Source organism: Zootoca vivipara, chromosome 12, assembly GCF_963506605.1.
Source record: "Zootoca vivipara chromosome 12, rZooViv1.1, whole genome shotgun sequence".
Taxonomy (NCBI): Eukaryota; Metazoa; Chordata; class Lepidosauria; order Squamata; family Lacertidae; genus Zootoca; species Zootoca vivipara.
This window is the reverse complement of record NC_083287.1, coordinates 59,276,698-59,298,356: the sequence shown is the minus strand read 5'-3', so window position 1 is coordinate 59,298,356 and position 21,659 is coordinate 59,276,698. Positions and strand designations below refer to the sequence as shown.

Sequence of the window (21,659 nt, the reverse complement as noted above, 5' to 3'; positions counted from 1 at the left end):
TGCCAAGCAGGGAACACCATTAAAGCATCCTTGACATATGCCTGTCAAGCCTCTGCTTAAAGACCCCCAAAGGAGGAGACTCCACCACACTCCTTGGCAGCAAATTCCACTGCCAAACAGCTCTTACTGTCAGGAAGTTCTTCCTAATGTTTAGGTGGAATCTTCTTTCTTGTAGTTTGAATCCATTGCTCCGTGTCCGCATCTCTGGAGCAGCAGAAAACAACTTTTCTCCCTCCTCTATATGACATCCTTTTATATATTTGAACATGGCTATCATATCACCCCTTTTGAGGAGCGGAGTTTTGCATCAGGCAAAGTGTGTGGCACCCAGCGCCTCTGCCCTCCCCAACCGAGGGGTTGATAGGGGGTGGTTGAGGCCCTTCCGCCCTCTTTTTCTTCAACCTGGATCTTTCTCCATTGTTGAGAGAGCCATCGCCCTGAGGGAGGACAGGAACCGGAAGCCAGCAGACATAATTGCCATAATTTGGACTGCAGAGTTTTCCACAAAGTAGGTGCTCAAAGTAGGAAAGTTGGTTCAGAATAAAATACAGAGGAAAAGCAGGAAGGAGGTCAAAGCAGAACACAAAATAAACTAGAGCACCGCAACTCTAAAACCAAACTCTAAAATTTCTGGCTGGAGAGGTTAGTCGCCAAACCTGGCGACTGGATGTCTCCACTTCCTTGCAAATGGCCGGTTAAAAGGTAAAGGGACCCCTGACCATTAGGTCCAGTCGTGACCGACTCTGGGGTTGCGCGCTCATCTCGCATTATTGGCCGAGGGAGCCGGCGTACAGCTTTCAGGTCATGTGGCCAGCATGACAAAGCCGCTTCTGGCAAACCAGAGCAGCACATGGAAACGCCGTTTACCTTCCCGCTGTAGCGGTTCCTATTTATCTACTTGCATTTTGAGGTGCTTTCGAACTGCTAGGTTGGCAGGAGCTGGGGCCAAGCAACGGGAGCTCACCCCGTCACAGGGATTCGAACCCCGACCTTCTGATCAGCAAGCCTTAGGCTCGGTGGTTTAACCACAGTGCCACCTGGGTTGCCTAGTGCCAACTGCGCCTGGCACCTGGCTAGTTTTGAAGGCTGTGGGTCTCCCCCTGCCAGGGATTCTTCTGCTGTGACTCCGGCATTGCAGGGGGTTGGACTAGATGGCTCTTTGAGGCCCCTTCCAGCTCCACCACTCTCTGGTTTCTCTCCCTCCTCTACGCAGGGGCCTTTTCAGGCGTGTCCAACATCTTCAGCTTCTGGGGGGAGAGCCGTGAACACCACTACCAAGAGCTGCCCCGCTGCCCTGCGCCCGCCCACACCGCCCTCAACATCCCACTGGGCAGCACTGTCCCCCTTGGCCGGAGGCAGCGCTGTGAGCTGGAAGCACGCTTGGACCTGCTCCAGAAGCAGATCAACAGGTATTGGGGGGCCCGGTGGGGGGAGGCTCTGCACCCCGGCAGCTCCCAAGATTAAAAACAGAAGAAAACATCAAACATTAAAAATCTCCCCTAAACAGGGCTGCCTTCAGATGTCTTCTAAAAGTCAGATAGTTGTTTATTTCCTTGACATCTGATGGGATGGCGCCACCACCGAGAAGGCCCTCTGCCTGGTTCCCTGTAACTTCACTTCTCGTAGGGAGGGAACCGCCAGGAGGAACCTCAGTGTCCGGGCTGAACGATGGGGGTGGAGGCGCTCCTTCAGGTATACTGGGCCGAGGCCGTTTAGGGCTTTAAAGTTCAGCACCAACACTTTGAATTGTGCTCGGAAACGTACTGGGAGCCAGTGTAGATCTCTCAGGACCGGTGTGATATAGTCTCAGCAGCCGCTCCCAGTCACCAGAACCCAGCGGGCCTTTAAAATAAGAGAGTAAAGAGCTCAAAGGCAGAAGACATGTGGCAGCACCCGTAGAGGAGACCGTGAGAATGACAAATGAGGAAGTGGGGGAGACGGGGTGGGGTGGAGATTCACTCGGGACAACGCCATTATCCATTATCCATGCTGGGTTTCTATAGCCTCTCTCTGTAAAGTTTGAATTAAAAAAGGAAGGTAAGAAACTTTCCCTTGTCTTTATACTTTCCTGGGCAACCAGCCAGGAGCCGCTGACAGCGCCCTGACAGCTGTGGTTCCAGCACTGCAAAGGGGGTTAGACTAGATGTCCCTTGGGGGTCCCTTCCGACTCTACAATTCTGTGATTCTCTTCTCCCTCCAGGCTGGAGAGCCGCCTAACCGCGGACGTGTCGGCCATCCTGCAGCTTCTCCAGCGCCAGGCCGTGTTGGTGCCTCCTGCCTACAGCGCCGTCTCCTCTCCGCTTCCTCCAGCGGCCCCGGGCCCCGGGCCGGCCCCAGGGGAGCCCCCCCTGTCCATCAGCCCCACCCGGCCTCAGGCGCTCCACACCCCAGCTCAGGTGAGGGTCGGGAGGGATCCAGGCAGGCAAAAGACTTGTCTTTGCAGCCTGACCAGCTGTCTGCCTCCACCGCTGACCAAAGAGGAAGGGAAATGATGTCACACAAAGCCCTCTCTACCAATTGCATTTCTATGGTCTTGGGCTCTGCCTATAGGCAATACAGCTCGAATGACTTAGGACTCAGCTACATTAGTCAAAAAACAGCATTTTTAATGCGTTATAAACATGCAACACCACATAGCGTTGTAGAGCACAAAACTTTTCTATGCAATTTCACATAGCGCTTTTTTCCTTTCGTTATAACAAATCAATTTATTAGTTATTTATAGAGGGGTTTTTCCTGTGTGTAAATCCTGTGGTAACTAGCAAGAATAAGACTTTTGTTAGGTTAGACTCTAATCTCCCACAGGGAGGACAAGATGTTGGACCAGGTGGTTCCCTGGCTGGATCCAGCAGGCGCTCCTGACATTCTGAAGTGGATTCCCCACTTCCCAGAAATTTGCAGCTCTTGGCTCCGAAAAGAGACCGGAATGTGTTAGGGGGAGGAGGATTTTGGGATAATCTCTGGTTAGAAATAAGGTGAAGAGAAATTTACCGGGGCTCCTATGAACCCAGAGAATCGGATCCTGACCCAGGGAGAGTCCGAAGATAAAAATGGAATTAAGTACAGGATGATCACCTCTTACATGGAACTTTGGTTCCAGCAGGGTCTCACCTGCGTGTGTCCCCAACCCCTTGGAGCCCCCCTGGTGAGGGGGAGAGAGGATCCTCGTGGCCCCGGGGGTCCTTCTCCTCCTGGACTGACTGTCTCCTCTTTTTCTCTCCCCCCCTTCAGGTTTCCCCTTTCCCGGGACCCTGCATGGACTCGGCCCACCCCCAGGACGTGCTGCTGCTGGTGGACCCGCTGCCCCCCACCCCCCCTCGGCGCCTTTCGCTCCCGGGGCAGCTGCCCGCCCCCCCTCGGCCTCCAGCCCCTCCGGACCTCTCCACGGACTTGCACAGATACTGCTCGGACCCCGGCAGTTAATGGACTTTGCGGAGGCGGCCCCAGCGGAGGGCCTTTCTGGGAGTTGGAAGCGGCCCCCACCCACCCGTAGTGGTCGGAGAGTGGGGCGCACCATGAGCCCCAAGGATGGTGGTGATTGGCTGCCCAGGGGGCGTGGCCAGAGCAGGGGCAGCCCCCCCCCACCCGCTGTGATGTTAGCTGGCCTAACAGGGGTGGGCCAGTCGCCGTGGTGACCGCCAGACGATTGGCTGGTGCGGACGGCAGCGAGCGGACTGATTGCTTGCAGGAATAGCGGTTGTGATAATGACTAATAATAACTGTTATTAATAATAATACTGATAAGGGTTAGAATCCCCTCCCTTGTGATCCCCAAACATATCAGACCAGTAGGATATGCAGAGCCACCCGTGGGTCCAAGAAGGGGCGGGGCCAGAGGGGAAAGGGAGGAAGCGGGGGGGAAGGGGGAGACACCCAAGGGATCCGGGGAGAAGGCGGGGCTGCATTGGGGTGCAAGAAGAGGCAGGCTCCCCCTGTTTGGCCCAGGTGGGTCCTTCTGGGGTCTCTCTTAGCTTAGAATCACAGAATGGCAGGGTCAGAAGGGATCCCCAAAGGTCATCTAGTCAGTGCTGTCAACCTTCCCTTTTATTGGCGGGAAATTCCCTTATTCCAGCCCTTATTTTCAAATCCAAAGGGTTGACAGCTATGCATCTGGTCCGACCCCTTGCAATAATGGGGAGGGGGTCTGCCCCACGCCCAGCCCCCATCTGCCTCTCTGGGTGCCCACTCAGAGCCATTGACCCTTGGTGTGTGTGTGGGAAGGGGGGACACCTAGAGCCAGAGTGACCCCCAACAGGAGTCAAAGGAAAGTGAGTGGTCCTCCCCCCATGTGGGTCCCCCACAGGCACCCCACCTTGAGCCCTTGCCAGAGGTTTGATCCCCGCAGGTGAAGCTTAAGCTGTGGGGCAGCCCCTCTCCAAAGGCAAGTGGGGGCTTGTGCACAATTCCCGGGTTTGGTTGTCTGAAAGGGCTTCTTCCCCCCCCCCAGCTGACTTCGTCTCCCTCCCCTCTGTGGGGAAACTTCCTGATCTTCCTATCCTTTCACTTCGCTGCAAATAGGGAGCAGGGCAGCCTCTCAAGCCATCTGAGTGACCCCTACCTCTCTCTCTCTGCCCCCCCCAATAAGACCCACAGCCCCCTGGAAGTCGGAGTCGGGGCAAGGGGGTTGTGCTGGCTGCATCTCCCGCCCCACTCCGAGGGGGGGGAAGGAGGAGTTAAACTCTTCCCCGCAAACAAGACACTTTCTTACAAAGTGGGGGCAAAGGCATTTCTTGATCAATCGGGGGGTGCCTCTGGAGGGCCCCCTCCCATTTCCTTGAACGCCACGGGTGTTCCAAAGGGCCCTGCGCCCTCCTGCCCTCCTGGACCCTCATGTCTAGATGCATGTGACACCCCCATCTCTCCCCCCCCCGCATGCTGTACTCAGCATTAGCAACTGATGCCCAATAAACTTCGAGTCGGATGCCTCCCCTGCCACGATTTCTGTGTGTTTGATCCACCTGCATATGGGGGGGGCAGGGGGGGCTTGGGAATTAGCAGCCTCAGAGAGGAGGCAGCCCTTGGGTTCTGCAAATGGCACTGGGATTGGGGGGGGGTAGGACCAGCCTCGCAGTGCAAACTCCAAGGGGTTCCCTTGGGGGCGTATTTGTTTCATGCTAAGCAGGAACACTAGAATCATAGAATCCTAGAGTTGGAAGAGACCCCAAGGGCCATCCAGTCCAACCCCCTGCCAAGCAGGAAACACCATCAAAGCATTCTTGACATATGTCTGTCAAGTCTCTGCTTAAAGACCTCCAAAGAAGGAGACTCCACCACACTCCTTGGTAGCAAATTCCACTGCCAAACAGCTCTTACTGTCAGGAAGTTCTTCCTAATGTTTAGGTGGAATCTTCTTTCTTGAAGTTTGAATCCATTGCTCCGTGTCCGCTTCTCTGGAGCAGCAGAAAACAACCTTTCTCCCTCCTCCATATGACATCCTTTCATATATTTGAACATGGCTATCATATCACCCCTTAACCTTCTCTTCTCCAGGCTAAACATACCCAGCTCCCTAAGCCGTTCCTCACTAGGAAAGGGTTAAAAGATAATTTGTGGAGGAAGGGGCTGGGGGGGGGCTAGGAGCCCAATGCTCTGCCCTCCATGCTGGAAAAAGTGACAAATGGCGGGGGGGGGGGGTTGAAAGGTTGTGTCCCAGGTCCATTGTTGTTCGATGTCTTTATAAATGATTTAGTCCAGGCATCCCCAAACTTTGGTCCTCCAGATGTTTTGGACTACAATTCCCATATTCCCCAACCACTGGTCCTGCTAGCTAGGGATCATGGGAGTTGTAGGCCAAAACATCTGGAGGGCCGCAGTTTGGGGATGCCTGATTTAGATGAAGGAATTGAGAGGATGCTCATCAAATTTGCAACAAAAAAAAAGGTGAATGTTTTTCTCTGCTGCATCAAAAGATGTCTTGTGTCCAGGTCAAGGGAGGTCATAGTCTGCCCTGGTCAGACCATGCCTGGAATCCTGTGTCCAGTTCTGGGCGCCACAATTTAAGAAGGATGTGGACAAGCTGGAAGGTGGGCAGGGGAGGGCAGCCAGGATGATCCAGGGTCTGGAAGCTAAGCCTTATGAGGAACGGTTGAAGGAGCTGGGGATGTTTAGCCTGGGAAAGTGGAGACTGAGAGGAGAGAGCCATCTTCGAACATCTAAAGGGCTATCATATGGAAGATGGAGCAAGCTTGGTTTCTCCTGCTCCAGAGAGTAGGACTCGAACCCAGGGCTACAAGTTACAAGAAAGGAGATTCCGACTCAACACCAGGAAGAACTTTCAGGCAGTAAGAATGGTCTCCCTTGGCAGGGGGTAGACAACCTACGGCCTGCGGGCCAGATGCTGCCCAATTGCCTCCTAAATCCAGCCTGCGGACGGTCTGGGAATCAGCGTGTTTTTACATGAGTAGAATGTGTGCTTTTATTTAAAATTCATCTCTGGGTTATTTGTGTGGCTGAGTGGGAGGATTTGAACCTTGTCCTCCCAGGTCCTGGCCTGACTCGCTAACCACTACACCACATAAAACTGCATTTGCTCAGTTTGGAGAGGTCCCTGGGGAGCTCCTCACAGACCCTCTTCGTCTTGCACCCCCCACCCCAAATAGTTTGGCATTGTCAGGAAACCCCTACCTTAAAGGGGGTCCCCATGTCAGGGGCGAATCTACTTCTGAAACAAATGGAGCTTCAGAAGCGACTGCAGTCCACGTTTCTTAACAGTTTGGGTTCAAGAAGACCCAGTCTGAGTCACACAACTCAAACTGAGAGTTTTGAGAGTCAGCCACTGACTGCCCCATAGGGATCCTTCTGGGAGATTATTGATCGCCCCCTGGTGTCTGATGTAGGGACTGCCCAAATGGTTTGCAAGAGATCTACAGCCTCTCCTGGACAATGACAGCTCCCTTTCTCAAGCTCTGGGAGGAAGACCTTTCATTGCCTACAGACAGCCACCCAATCTTAAACAACTCCTCACCCACAATAATACAACCACCAGACTTAACATGGACACTGGTACCAGAGCCTGCAATAAACCCAGATGCCAACTTTGCTGCCACATACACCCGGACAACATCATTACTGGCCCCAACAACATCCAACATACCATCTCAGGACTATTTAATTGCTCATCTTCTAACATTGTGTATGCCATCAAATGCCAACAGTGCCCTTCAGCTCTCTATATTGGACAAACAGGCCAAACCCTACGCCAAAGGATAAATGGACATAAATCTGACATCAGGAACCAGAAGACAGAAAAACCAGTAGGAGAACACTTCAATCTCCCAGGACATTCTATACAAGATCTCAAAGCAGCTGTTTTATTACAGAAAATTTTCAGAAACAGACTGGAAAGAGAAGTTGCTGAATTGGAACTCATTCCCAAGCTTAAAACCATGGAGCCACCTGGAATGAACAAAGACATAGGATTCTTATCTCATTACTAGTGTATTTCAGCCCGTTTAATAACGGGCGCTAGAACATCCTGGGGTTCGGAGAAGCGCTTGTGCAGCGCTTCTCCGAACCCTGAGACCGGTCCTTGCTGTCGGCGGCAGGGGGACAGGAACAGAGGAGGAGAAAGCGCTGCGTTCTCCTCCTCCGTTCCTCTCCCGCAGCCACCGACAGGAAGACATCCCAGGGTTCGGAGAAGCGCTTGCGCAGCGCTTCTCTGAACCCTGGGACCTGTCCTTGCTGTTGGCGGCAGGGGGACAGGAACGGAGGAGGAGAAAGCGCTGCGTTCTCCTCCTCCGTTCCTCTCCCCCAGCCGCCGACAGGAAGGACGCGCGCACTCTCCCCCCCGCCTCCTCCAACCGCCGCTCCTCATGGCCAGGGAGGGTTGTGAGGAGGCCTTCGCCGGCCTCCACCCTCGCTTCCCTGACGTGCCCTGCAGTGAGGCGGTGTCCGGCGGGAGCGGCGGTTGGAGGAGGCAGAGGGGGGGGAGAGTGCGCGCACGCAGTCTCTGCTGTCCAATCCCTGTATCTCTGGGGCACATGCGCAGTGACCCAGGGACACACGGGACAACTGGACGCAGGGACAACTTGGACATTATTATATAGGATACATGATCAAGCTTTCCTTAGCACCTCAGCCCTTGCCCCCCCCAAGACCAATTGAAGTCATTAACAGTCGTTAACAGCCATCAACAGGTTTACCACTCCTATCAGCCCATCACCCATTCCCATCATCCCCCCCCCCTCTGAATATACATAAGGGTCTGACTCTTCTGTTTCAGCGTATCTGAAGAAGTGTGCATGCACACAAAAGCTCATACCAAAATAAAAACTTAGTTGGTCTTTAAGGTGCTCCTGAAGGAATTCTTTTATTTTGATAGTACGGTTGTTAAAACCCACCATCTGCTTGGGAAAGATTCCGAGGTGCGAACTTGGCAAACAGGAGGAGGAGGAGACAGGAAAGGGATTTCGCTCCGCCTCTTGCAGATGTGTGAAGCTGGGGGAAGTCACTGCAAGTGTTTTAATTAAATAGTTATCTGGATGAATCCAAGAAAGTGCTTCTTCACACAATGCAGAGCTGAACCGTGTGCTCTTTCTGCATTCTTATCATCTGGAGAAGTCCTTCCTGATGGCTGTCTTGAGTCTACTCTCAACCCCCACCCAAAAAAAAATCTAATATGAAAAAAAATCTCATGTTGGAGGGGCAGCCACCCCCCTTCACCCAGCTGCCCCCCTGCCTGGGTCTGAGGTGCACAGGAAGTCAGGGGGGTTGGATCTGGGGGGTGGGCTTTGGTGCAAGCCAGGCGTGCCAAGGAGGAGAGGTTGGTTTCCTGGCCGCCACTTTGGGTTGTGGTTTGAGGGGTGGAGAGGAAGAAGAGGGGGCAAATCCTGCCAAGGGCTGGGCTACACCTGCCAGTAGGTGCCATTGTAGCTGAAGGGCTCCTTGGAGACGCAGGGCATGGGGTTGGCTGGGGTCCAGCGCTCGACATGCACCCCAGACCTGCCCCCAGGCTCCGAGGGGCGCACGATGATGGTGCGTCGCGAGGCCACAGAGGGGTCTTCATCGAAGAAGTTGAAGGGACGCAGGTAGAAGCCCACCACGTTGCCCGGCGTGGACGTGTTGGGGATGTCCTCCGAGTGGGGGATGTGGAGGAAGCCCACCGTCACCCAGGCCACCAGGTCCTGCCGGAGGGAGAAGCATCGCTGAGCATGAATCCGCCTGCCCTGGGCTGGATCTCAGTGTGTGCTCCCCCCCCCAAACCCCAAGAGAGCCGCCCTGCTCCTCCTCTTCCTGCCCCCCACCCCAGGCTGCCCTCACCTTGTTCTCCAGGCTCTCGTCGTTCTGGAGGAAGTTCTCAAAGCTGACTGTGGGGCTCCAGGGGTCGTTCTGGATGTAGAGGCTGCTGCTGGTGTCCTCGTTGTCGTGATGCTGGGTCACTGCTAAGGGGTACCTGACGGAGGGACACGTCCCCTCAGTCCACGGGCATGGGGCTAGGGCCACACCCTGGCACCCAGCACCACCTGCCCGCTGCCCTTCTCCCCATCTGTTCCGCAGGGGGGCAGGCTCCCTCGAAAGTGGGGGACTCTCTTTCCTCGGAGGATTTTCAGCAGATATTTAATCAGGGATTCTTGGGCTCATGGAGGAGAGATCTAGTGCCAGCTGCCAGCCCGGACGGTTCTCCTCTGCCCTTCACACTCAAGAGGCAGAGATGATTCTGAATGGCAGTTTCTGGAAGCCACAGGAGGGGAGAGAGCCTGGCTGAAGAGGATGGGACCCATAGCTGCCAAGTTTTCCCTTTTCTCGCGAGGAAGCCTATTCAACATAAGGGAATTTCCCTTTAAAAAGGGAGAACTTGGCAGCTATGATGGGACCCCCTTGGCCTCACCCAGCAGGCTCTCCTTAGGTTCTTAAACCCACAGCAAAGCAGCAAGCTTCAATAAAATGCAACTCTGAACTTTTGGGGGGATCAGACATTGCTGGATTTTAGGGTGTTAACCTGGAACCCCAGTTTGCCGTGTCAATTACTCAGTTGGGGGGGGGGGCAGTACAAAATGCGGAATTTCCGGTCCAAATGGGCACAAAACGAACACAAATCTTTGGCACCAGTTTGGAGGAGATCCAAAATGTTGGGGTTGCAGGTTAATGAAGCTCAAGCCTGAATAGTTCCCTTGGTTAGAGAGTGGGGCTGGTAATTCCAAGGTTGCAGGTTCCATCCTGATATGGGACAGCTGCATATTCCTGCCTTGCTGGGGGTTGGACTAGTTGACCCTCAGGGTCCCTTGATTCTATGAAGCAGGAGCCCAGCACCAGAGCAGTACCGTCCCCACGTAGCTGCCCAGCAGCTGCTCCTCGGGAGCATTTCCTGCCTCCCACCTGCCACCAGTTTCCAGCCTTTTTTCTCGCCAGATCCGCCTGCCGCTGTCTTGGCCCGACGGCCGGGAGTGAAACCGTCTCGTCCACTCCAGAGAATCTCCGCGCGTGGGCGACCCGCCGCTCCCTTTGGCTGGGAAGTGGGGTGGGGGCTGCCCTCCCGCTTGGCGTCCCAGCTCATCTGCCTGCCCCCGCCCGCCCTACCTGCCGGGCCTCACCTGCTCCAGGTGATGCCGCGCTCCTCCTGCCATCCGCGGGGCAGGACGCGGTCGGCGTGCGAGCTGAGCTGCAGGCGGTAGCTGCGCCGGTGGCCCCAGCGGTTCGGCCTCTCCGGGTTGCCGAAGAGCAGGTAGCGGGGCAGCGGCTTGCCGAAGGGGAAGGCGGCCTGGCGCTCGCGGAGCCGCGGCCGAGAATCCAGACGCGGCTGCACCAGCCGCCGGCTCGGCTCCCAGGGCAGAGAGATGTTCTCCAGAGCCACGTCCAGCGTCTTGAAGCTGTTCCCCAGGCCTGCAGGGGGGAGAAGAGGAGGGACGGGGGTCAGGAGAACCGGCAGGGGGCGGGGAGCTGCAGGGGAGAAGGGAGGGGGCCCTGAGGGTGCGGGCTTGGGGGATCGCTAATGCCAAGGAGGGCGCCTGGCACGACAAAAGGGGCCAGCGCCAAAGTTCCTCCTCTGCCCCGAGGGGCATGCAGTTTGCAGCGGGGCCAGGAGAGCCCGCAGGGGCAGTTCCAGGGAAGCGGCAGCCCCAATAATTTAACAGGAAAAGGTTCTCCTTTCACAACAAGGGTTCCCAAAGGGGGGGTCCCTGGGGGCGCTACGGGGCAGGAGGGGCTGCAGGTGCAAATGACCAGGCTTTGAAAAGCTGCAGTCGCTCAGTGAAGGGCATCAATTTTGTTGAATTAGTTAAACTAATCCATTTTTATCGGAGTTTGCGTAAATGTGAAGTTAATTGTCCCTGTTTGAATTTTATTACGTTGGGCCTTGCAGGGGGTTGGACTAGATGACCGCTGTGGACCCTTCCAACTCTATCATTCCCTGATTCTATGCTTATCTTCCTGAGATGGTTGTGCAGGCCAATATATTCTGAAATATAATGCTTTTTGTAGGGTAGGGGGCACGGGGGATAAGTTGATGGAACCAAAATGCTAACTGCCGCCCTACAAATTCAAGAAGCAGAGATTGGGGGGGAGCCAGCTCCGTTCTGCAGACCTTACGATGGAGCCTCCAGAGTGACTGGGAGGCCGGGGGGGGCAGCTCACTCCGGCGCTTGGAGACAGGGGCTGGGACACCCCCCCTTCCCTGCCTGCCTTCGAGCACCTCTGCCGGGGGTCAAGGACGGGGGCCACAGGAGCCCCCCCCCGCTTGGCCTTCGAGAGTCCAGCGTTATCTCCCGGGGTTGCCTGGGGATACAACGAGGCGCCTCTTGCCCCCTGAGACTCTGGACCTGGGCGTGGGGCGAGGAGAGCGGCTTGCGAGAACATCACAGCCGCCCCCTCCCTTTCACCGACGTGGCGGGGCCGCCTGGCTCGTCTGCAGACGTGCACCAGATGGCAAGAGCTTCTCGACAGCAGAACGAACAACCTTGGGAGGCGATGGGCTCTCCTTCATGGGAGGCGTTGAGTCACCACCTGCTGCCGAGGGTTCTGTGATTCCTGCATTGCGGGGAGGGGGGGTCGGACTACATGACCCTCGGGGTCCCTTCCACCTCTACGATGCTAGAAAAGCAGCTGCAAACAGGAGCAATTCCTCGGAGCCCGGCCTGTTCCGTAGCTGGGAAGGGGGGATGAGGATGCGACTGAGGATGGACTGGGCCCCTAGGGCCTCCCCGACTCCCCCCCCCGCGCCCCTTTCTGGGAGCGAGCGAGCGAGCGAGGGCCCCACCTGCGACGTCCAGGTCGACCTTGTAGTGCACCAGGTGCGTGTGGATGTTGCCCAGCACGTGCTTCTGCAGGCGGTTCCCGTAGCGGAGCCCCTGGGGCGTGTAGAAGGTGGCGTGCACGTAGCCCGTGGCGTGCACCTTGGTCTCCAGGACCCCGTTGGGGTAGAGCAGGAAATCCCAGATGTAGTCGTAGTTGTAGACCGTGGACATGGCGCGCAAGACCAGCGCGGTGCCCTCCACGCCCGCGTAGAAGTGAGAGCCGCCGTGGAAGTCGCTGTCGAAGTGGCGGCGCAGAGGGACCCCCGTGGGCAGCTCGAAGACGCAGACGGCGCGCGGGAAGTGCACGGGGCCCTCGGCGTCGTACAGGTGGTGGGCGTCCAGGAAGGTGGCCCCCTCGGGGCAGTCGACGCCGGGCGCCAGCTCGTGCGTCACGGAGCCCATGCCCCAGCCCACGTCGATGTACTTGGTCTGCATGGCAGCCGGCGTGTTCCCCCCGTAGACGGCGATGGCTTCCTGCACGCTCACCTCGTAGGCCACGCGCTCCCCGTTGAAGCGCACGTCGAAGAGCTGCAGCCCCGTGGACGAGCGCAGGCGGTAAGCCAGGCTCCAGCCGCTGTACTCCACCAGGTTGCCGCTCACCGAGTAGCGGCGGCCCTGCGGCTCGCACACCTTGGCGCCGTGCGCGTCCGTCGGGGGCCCCGCCGAGAAGTTCCCCCGCGGCACGAAGGTGGAGAAGAGGCTCTCCTCCGGCTGCAGCGGCGGCAGAGGCACGACGGGCACGGCGCCCAAGGCGTAGAGCTGCGCCAGCTCCTCGGGGCTGCTGAAGTAGCGCCCGTTGTACCAGAGCTTCTGCACGTGCCAGAGGCGCGGGTCGAGGGCCTGGTGGTCGAGGAGGACCTCCAGGCCCACCGGGTGCAGGAAGTAGCCCTCCACGAAGCGCTGGAGGATCAGCCACGTGCGCCGCTCGCCCGAGGCCAGGCCACGCGGGGCCACCTCCGTGAGGACCAGGCACCGGTCGCCGCAGTTCTCGAAGCCGAAGCTGCCCGAGGCGTCGCGGAGGAACTTCTGGAGCGGAGCCAGGATCTCCTCCAGCCTCTGCGAGAGCAGCGCGAACTCCAGCTGGGACCCCGGCCGGGCCGCGAAGGGCGCCGGCTTCCCCCAGGGCCGGTAGGAGGTGGGCGCAGGCAGGGGCCACACGGCGTACTCGGTGACGTTGGGCTGCGCCTCGGCCCCGAAGAAGACCACGGCTCGAGCCTGGCGTCGAGGGCGGCGCCCCCCGGACTCCAGGTACTGCAAGGCGGGCCCTTTCTTCGGGGTCAAGAGCTCCACCAGGAAGAGGCTGTTCTTGGCCAGGGATTTGGTTGAATCAGCCCGGAGGCCCAGCTCGGGACGGCCCATCAGAAAGTCCCGGACGGCCCGCAGCTCCGCCGGAGTCAAGTCGGAGAAGATGGAGACCCCCTTCTGGCGCTGCGGGGGGAGGCCGGAGGCGGACCAGGCCAGGAGGCCCAAGACGGCCAAAGCAGAGGACCACATCTCGCCCTGCGGCGGGAGAAACAGGGAGGCATCAGAAAGTGGGGAGGAGGAGGCGTCACGCAAGTGGGGTCAGGATCCTGGTCCCTACTCTTTCTCCAGAGTCTGACTCTTCCTTAGTCTTGGCTACACTGACTGCCAGCCGCAGCTCTCCGGGGTCTCAAGTGTGGGACTGTTTTTACTGTGACTACAAGTATATTACCTGCTGCCCAGGTGTTTCTGCTGCTGTTGCTGAGAACCAATGCAATGTTATGTCTGTAAATAATATTTTGAACTTCTTGTTTAGTCGTGTCCGACTCTTCGTGACCCCATGGACCAGAGCACGCCAGGCTTACTTACCTCCACTCCATTGTCTGATTTCTTTGCTAAGTCGGGTAAATGAAAAGGGAGAGCCAGCTGACTTCATAGCCAGACTTACCTAATAGAAGGTGGCTGCCTGGATAAATGTGGCTGCCTGGATAAATTGCAATTCGTCTATCGTCTCCTGCCTGTTGTCTTTGTCCATGGAGTTTTCTTGGCAGGGATACTGGAGTGGCTTGCCAGTTCCTGCTCCAGGTGGATCACGTTTAGTCAAAACGCTCCACTATGACCTGTCCATCTTGGGTTATCAAAAATTTCAAATTTTATTAAATGGTCACAGACCAAAAAGACTCATACAACTGATCAAAGAAGGATAACACAGGGATAAACAGAGGACAATTTCAATACAAATTAGGCCATGACAACACTGTAAAGGACATAAATAAAACTAAGTATTCGCATTCGCATGGGCGTAGGCAGGGGGGCAGGAGGGGGCAGCTGCCCCCCCTAGAAGCAAAAAAATTAATGTATTTTACAGACCATAACCAGCACTTTTCCCCTCCAAAAACTGAAGTGGAAAGGGCTTTGCTTTAGCAAGAGCAGCTAAGTCTCCGCTTGCTGGGGGGGGGGACACAGCAGTAACAAAAACACATCAAATAAATAAAGCAAAGTGGCTACCAGTAGTTAAGCAGTTAAGACAATGGAGCAGATATCCCCAGGCAAGATTCGATAGCTGACCATTTCACCCTATTGTTCTTAAATGGGAGTTGTTAATGAGCATTCAGGAGCATTAAGAGTTCTATTGGCGATTTAATGAGGGTGCAGACTCAGAGGATTCAATTTGACTAAGGTGGCTCTGCAAGGCTAAAAAGAAGTGAATAAGAAAGGGGGGAGGCTGTAGCTTTGACAGACACAGTGATGTTTATAAAAAGCATTGGTGTTCCAGTCTGCCCCTCCTCCTGCATCTGTATACTGTAAATCAGGGGTGGCCACCTCCCAAGAGACTCTGATCTACCCAGAGTTTAAAACTGGGGGTGATCTACCCCCTTTTGGGGGGTTCAGGTCAAAGCTGCTGAGTTTTTTTAAAGGAAGGGAAGCCCTGTTTTTTGGGGTTTAGGTCAAACTTGTTGAGCTTCTTTTAGGAGGGAGGCCCATTTTTGTTTAGGGCTTCAGGTCATAGTTCAACTTTTTTGAGGGAGGAGGAAAATTTTGGGTGAGCTTTTTTTAGGTGTGCCAGTGACCTACCAGTGATCTACCACAGACATCCAGTGATCTACTGGTAGATCACAATCTACCTGTTGGACGTGCCTGCTGTAAATCAAGCAGAGAGAAAGCTGCTTACAAGGCTCCTGTACATGCAGAGTTCCAGCATCACAGCGTCACCCAGAGGCACCCACAAATATGAGTTATCCCTCTCTATTTCTTCCTTCCTTCCCTCCCTCTTCCATCCTTAATAAAATACGGGGGGGGCAGATAAGCCCCACATAGAGGGGGGGGGACATAAACTCAATCACAAAATGGACCATCTTCAACTGTCCGCCTGCATGGGATTCTCCTGTGGCAGGGGAGGGCCCATGGGAGGGGGGTGGAAAGAAGGTGGAAAATCTGTCTATGTAAGCGTCTTTCTTATATATATCTTTTTTGTAATCTGGAAAATTAATAAAAATTATTTTAAAAAAAGAAGAAGATAAGCCCCACATAGAAAGCCCATCAACATGGGGGGATGACTCTTTCAAATACGGTATTTACCAGTAATGGGGGGGGGGAGGCACCTAGGCCTCTAGGAGTTGGCTGCTATGCCTAGGAGTAGGACAATTCAAGAAAGCAGAACGATGCATATGGTATGGTAATATATCAATAGAATCGTAGAATTGTAGTCGGAAGGGACCACAAGGGTCATCTAGTCCAACCCCCTGCAATGCAGGAATTTTTTCCTAAGCTGGGGCTTGAACCATGGTTGAAATATGCTGATATGCAGCAACGCCTCGGAGCCGTCGTGGCTGCGGCCATGCCTTGCCTCGCCCTCGCCCGCCCTGCCACCCCCTCTTGCCTGCCCGACCCTCCCATCCTCTTGCTGCAGAGTTCCAGCATCACAGTGTCATCCAGAGACACCCACAAATATGAGTTATCTCTCTCTCTATTTCTTCCTTCCTTCCCTCCCTCTTCCATCCTTAATAAAATACGGGGGGAGGCAGATAAGCCCCAAATAGAAAGCCCATCAACATGGGGGGATGACTCTTTCAAATACGGTATTTACCAGTAATTGGGGGGGGGGGGAGAGGCACCTAGGCCTCTAGGAGTTGGCTGCTATGCCTAGGAGTAGGACAATTCAAGAAAGCAGAACGATGCATATGGTATGGTAATATATCAATAGAATCGTAGAATTGTAGTCGGAAGGGACCACAAGGGTCATCTAGTCCAACCCGCTGCAATGCAGGATTTTTTCCCTAAGGTGGGGCTTGAACCATGGTTGAAATATTATGCTGATATGCAGCAACACCTCGGAGCCGTCGTGGCTGCGGCCATGCCTTGCCCCGCCCTCGCCCGCCCTTCCACCCCCTCTCGCCTGCCCGACCCTCCTGTCCTCTTGCTGCAGAGTTATCCCTCTCTCTATTTCTTCCTTCCTTCCCTCCCTCTTCCATCCTTAATAAAATACGGGGGGGGGAGGCAGATAAGCCCCACATAGAAAGCCCATCAACATGGGGGGATGACTCTTTCAAATACGGTATTTACCAGTAATTGGGGGGGGGGGCACCTAGGCCTCTAGGAGCTGGATGCTATGCCTAGGAGTAGAACAATTCAAGAAAGCAGAATGATGCATATGCTATGGTAATATATCAATAGAATCATAGAATTGTAGTCGGAAGGGACCACAAGGGTCATCTAGTCCAACCCCCTGCAATGCAGGATTTTTTTTCCTAAGGTGGGGCTTGAACCATGGTTGAAATATTATGCTGATATGCAGCAACACCTCGGAGCCGTCGTGGCTGCGGCCGTGTCTTGCCTCGCCCTCGCCCGCCCTGCCACCCCCTCTCGCCTGCCCGACCCTCCTGTCCTCTTGCTGCAGAGTTATCCCTCTCTCTATTTCTTCCTTCCTTCCCTCCCTCTTCCATCCTTAATAAAATACGGGGGGGGGAGGCAGATAAGCCCCACATAGAAAGCCCATCAACATGGGGGGATGACTCTTTCAAATACGGTATTTACCAGTAATTGGGGGGGGGCACCTAGGCCTCTAGGAGCTGGATGCTATGCCTAGGAGTAGAACAATTCAAGAAAGCAGAATGATGCATATGCTATGGTAATATATCAATAGAATCATAGAATTGTAGTCGGAAGGGACCACAAGGGTCATCTAGTCCAACCCCCTGCAATGCAGGATTTTTTTTTCCAAAGGTGGGGCTTGAACCATGGTTGAAATATTATGCTGATATGCAGCAACACCTCGGAGCCGTCGTGGCTGCGGCCGTGTCTTGCCTCGCCCTCGCCCGCCCTGCCACCCCCTCTCGCCTGCCCGACCCTCCTGTCCTCTCCAGCCAAGCAGGGTAGCTGCCAACGCTACCAGCCCCAGAAGCACAAGGTGGCCGCTGCTGCCGCTGCCACGATGTCATCAGGCCCGCTGGCCCTTTAGCCCCTCCCACTTCGTGGCCCCTCCCCTTCCGTGCCTTGGCCCCGCCCCTGAACGACCATGGCTTGCCCCCCCCCTAGTTTTGATCCTGGCTACGCCCCTGCGCATTCGCCTGCGTATTGACATTGGAAAGCTCTTGTTTCCTGCGTCTAATAGCAGCTACGCAGAATTTGGCAACATTGATCGTAATTTCAGGGACCTTATCTTCTACCAAGGCTCTCAAACGTTGGGATTCTGGTTCATTTTTAAGCTTTTGTAAGGCTGGGGCAATAAAGGTCCAGCGTAGATCCTCGTAGAGACTGCAGTGCAGCAATACATGCAAATTTGTTTCCACTTCCGATGAGCCACATGGGCAAATGCGTGACTCATATGGTTTACCCTCATATCTACCTAGCAACAGTGCAGAGGGCAACACATTGAATCTGGCCAAGGTAAAAGAATGTCTATACTTGGGTATTTGCAATTTTGCCAGGTGATTTGCGAATGGGAACCCTCTCCCAAAATCTCTTATTGTGGCGTATTTGTCCATCTTGCCCATATGGCACCGCAGCTCCACGTCCCTAATACGTTGGAGCACTTGACTTCTGGCTCTCTCCTATCCTGCCGCTATCAAAATCTGCGGAGAAAATCCCAGGCTTCTAATCTTTTCAAACAGGGAGGCTTTCCAGTTAGAAGGATAGGTGTCCAACAGTGTTCAAGGTGCCAACCCAGCCGCGAAGAAGATAAGTTTTAACCAATAGTGTATCTTTAGAATCCACAGCCGCGCGTTAACGGGTAGTTGTCCAACTTCTAAGCGGGCAGCTATATTAGATACACAGGGGGGGATCCCCAATAGACAGCGAAAAAATTAGTTTGAAATGCCTCCACTGGCACGAAATTTTTAAAACTGCAGACCTGGGATCCATAAGTGAGTTGCGGGAGTATTTTTGTAGCAAAGACCTGGGAGGCTGCCGGAACATATTGACCCCCTTTCCCGTAGAAAAATCTAGTTAGGGCTTTAGTAGCCCTTCCTGCGCTGGCAATGGCGTTTTTCATCTGAGGATGCCATAAGCCCCTTTCCTGAAAAGTTATTCCCAGATATTTAAAGCTGCTCTGAGTTATTCAAGCCCCTTCGCCACCACAAGGCAGTGATCCATGAAGGGGAGAAGGAGAAGGGGGACGACAGAGGACGAGATGGTTGGACAGTGTTCTCGAAACTATGAACATGAGTTTGACCAAACTGCGGGAGGCAGTGCAAGACAGGAGTGCCTGGCGTGCTATGGTCCAGGGGGTCACGAAGAGTCTAAACAACAACAAATATCGTCTCCTACCTATTAAGACCTGCCCCGCCTCAAGCAAGGGGTCTTGCTCATCCCAAGTTGGAGATCCCCTTGCAGACTGGACCGGGGTCTTCTTCTTTCCACATGGAAGGCGGTAAGTGCCAACTCACCTGCGGCCCCTCAAAGTCGTCAAGAGCCAGTAGAAAACTCTGGTTTTAATTAACGGTGAATGCTCCGATCCAGTTTGGACATGGAAACCTCCATACAAGTAGTTATTGTACGAATGGGGTTTTTTTGGGGGGGGGCAACGCCCACAGAGGGAGGGGTAGAGAGGCTTTAACCCTTCCCTGCCTTGCATGCTGCTGCCACCCCAAGTCTGGATCAGCCCCATCCCTGCTACTTACGGCGGGAGAAAATCTCTCCTTGGTGGCACCGTGGAGAAGAGCTGAGCAGTTCGGCCAGGCGTTTTGCTTGACGGAGGGAAGCTCAGTTTTGGGGCTGCCCCTTTTAGCAACGACAACCCACCCCGATGGAGCCGAGCGCAAGGCTTTGCAAAACCTCCTCTCCCGGACCGGTTGCTCCGCTTTGCTGAATCTGAACTGCTTGGCTGCGCCTCCTGATCAGAGCTGAGCCGCTGCGGGCGGAATCTCCAGGGGTAAAAGTCTGTGGACTTCAATCTGCTGTAAAGCGCAGAATGAGGGTTTTGTTTTCATATTTTTAAGGCAACTTATCTGAATTCAGATATTGCAACATCTCCCTTGTTTTCTTGCTTTACTTTAATAGCGGATGAAACGGGAGTTCTTGGGGAAGGTCGTCATGGGGAGAAGGGGCCTGGAGGGTCTCGGAGCATCATAGAGTCGGAAGGGACCCCCAAGGGCCATCTAGCTCACCCCCCGGAAACGCAATGCCTCGCCTCTCACTCTTCCAACCTCGTAGAGCGGCAGTCAAGAACCTGCTCTGACTGCAGGATCGCCACTTTGCCACGGGCCACGAGATATTTTTGGAGGGCCAGCCTGACTCTTCGCTTTTTGTTATAGAAGTGTTATAGAAATAACAAATATATCCAGGAAGGGGTTTTTCCCCTGAGCACGTGCAGAGTGCCTTTTTCATCTCAGCACTGAGTAATAGCTGGAAGTCTTTGAACCAGAAAGCGTGGCTCCGAAGCAAGTAGGAACCCCAGACAGACCATGCCCCCCCCCCAGATGCCTCCAGGGTCAGAGCAGCAGCGGGGGGAGAGAAACGGGGTGACAGCAGAGGGACAAAGATTGGAGGGGGAGCCCTGCTGGGTTTTGGAAGGGCATGCAAATCCCAGTGTTAACAGGGCGGCATTAGCAGATGAGAGAAAACCCGTCTACTGTACTTGCATCTCAGGAATGAGCCCCCTCTGGGACAGAAGGCCATAAACTCCCGTGCCATGTGGGGCATCGTGGGCTTGGCAGGAGCGCAGGCTGCCCTCGTTCCCTGCTCTCATTCCTGAGAAAACCAGACAAATGCCCTCCCTGGAGCTTTGACCCTCCTTGCCCCTCTGTGCTGCCCAGGGTAGGGGGCCTGTGCCTAAGGGGGGCACCTCTGGAGACGGGGTGCAGTTAGGCTCCATGGAGCCCCCTTCCTCCAGGTGCCCCTTACCTGCCCAGCTCCTTGGCGCTGCTCTCCTCTCAGGGCTGCTTAGGCTGGGTGCTCCTGCGGGCAGCTCTGATCCATCACACCTGGGAGAAGGAGGGAGGGGAGGGGAGGGGAGGGGAAGGGAAGGCTGACCGAGAAAGGCAGTGATTGGCTGCGAGTAGCAGGTGCCTGGAGGGGGGGTCCTGCTCTCAGAGCTCCTGGGGAGTTCTTTTAAATGCCTCCTGTGATCCAGGGCTCAGGATCCAGCCTGGAAAAATGTTTTGAACCTGAAAGGGGGGTGAGGAGAAAAAGGAGAGTCCCACCCACCGCCTTGAAGGTGGGGCGGAGCAGCAAGAGGGTTGCCTCCCAGGGCAGCTGGGTCTCCTCTCTCCCATGGTTTGGATCTTGCCCAGGAAGGTGGAGGGTCCCCTTCCCCAGGGGGCTCCCAGGAAAGGGCAGACCCCAGGGAATTATAACACCATAGGGTCATCATAGGATCATTATAGGGTCATAGGATCATAGACCCCCTGAAGTGCAGGAATCTCATATCTCCTCTCAGCCTCCTCTTTTCCAGGCTAGACATACCCAACTCCTTCAACTGCTCCTCATAAGGTTTGGTTTCCAGATCCTTGATCCTCTTGGTCACCCTCCTCTGCACACCTTCCAGCTTGTCAACATCCATCTTAAATTGTGGCGCCCAGAACTGGACACAGTATTCTAGGTGTGGTCTGACCAAGGCAGAAGAGAGCAGGACTATTAGTTCCCTTGCTCCGGAGACGAGACTTCTGTTGAGGCAGCCTAGAATAACATTCGTCTTTTTTGCTGCTGCATCACACGGTTGACTCATGTTCAGCTTGTGGCCCCCCCCCAAGACCCCTAAGTCCTTTCCCCACGTAGACTGAGATGGCAGAGGGAGCCCATGTGAGCCCCCTGACTTGTTCAGGGTGAGGTGGATTCTCACAAAAGCAGGCTGCTCCCTCCAGCGGCATGGATTTCCTCTCTTGGAGACAGACAGACCGCCATATGGAAGGAGTTAATGAGTGTTTCCCCTTTGCCTGAATTTCCACTTTGGGAGGCTAAACTTCCACTGGAAACCGACACTCCTGCTGCCAGCCTGAGCCCAGTACCAGATCCAAAATAAAAACTAGCACTTTT

General features: G+C 55.0%; 2 protein-coding genes across 5 annotated transcripts in view; one reads left to right on the top strand and one right to left on the bottom strand.

Moving 5' to 3' along the window:
• Nucleotides 1–4,742, top strand: part of KCNH2 (potassium voltage-gated channel subfamily H member 2) — a 78,238-nt gene extending 73,496 nt beyond the window's left edge. For both annotated transcript variants that reach the window (XM_035129765.2, XM_060280462.1), the window contains exons 13-15: nt 1,214–1,409; nt 2,201–2,396; nt 3,232–4,742. In XM_035129765.2, coding sequence (XP_034985656.1) covers nt 1,214–1,409; nt 2,201–2,396; nt 3,232–3,423 — 584 coding nt within the window. In that variant the 3' untranslated portion in view covers nt 3,424–4,742. The remainder of the gene's footprint in view (nt 1–1,213; nt 1,410–2,200; nt 2,397–3,231) is intronic.
• A 3,010-nt stretch (nt 4,743–7,752) lies between these two features.
• AOC1 (amine oxidase copper containing 1) lies at nt 7,753–20,628 on the bottom strand. Of its 3 annotated transcripts, none has more exons than XM_035130161.2 (6): nt 20,529–20,628; nt 19,307–19,582; nt 12,191–13,727; nt 10,530–10,818; nt 9,259–9,391; nt 7,753–9,122 (listed from the first exon to the last, which is right to left on the bottom strand). In XM_035130161.2, the coding sequence occupies exons 3-6, from the start codon at nt 13,719–13,721 to the stop codon at nt 8,844–8,846; spliced, it is 2,232 nt and encodes a 743-aa protein (XP_034986052.1). In that variant the 5' UTR covers nt 13,722–13,727; nt 19,307–19,582; nt 20,529–20,628; the 3' UTR covers nt 7,753–8,843. The 3 variants fall into 3 exon arrangements, with proteins under 3 accessions (XP_034986052.1, XP_034986054.1, XP_034986055.1); XM_035130163.2 differs by lacking the exon at nt 19,307–19,582 and adding an exon at nt 14,137–14,316 and having other exon boundaries at nt 20,529–20,602; XM_035130164.2 differs by lacking the exon at nt 19,307–19,582 and having other exon boundaries at nt 20,529–20,600.
• Between the last annotated feature and the right edge of the window lie 1,031 nt (nt 20,629–21,659).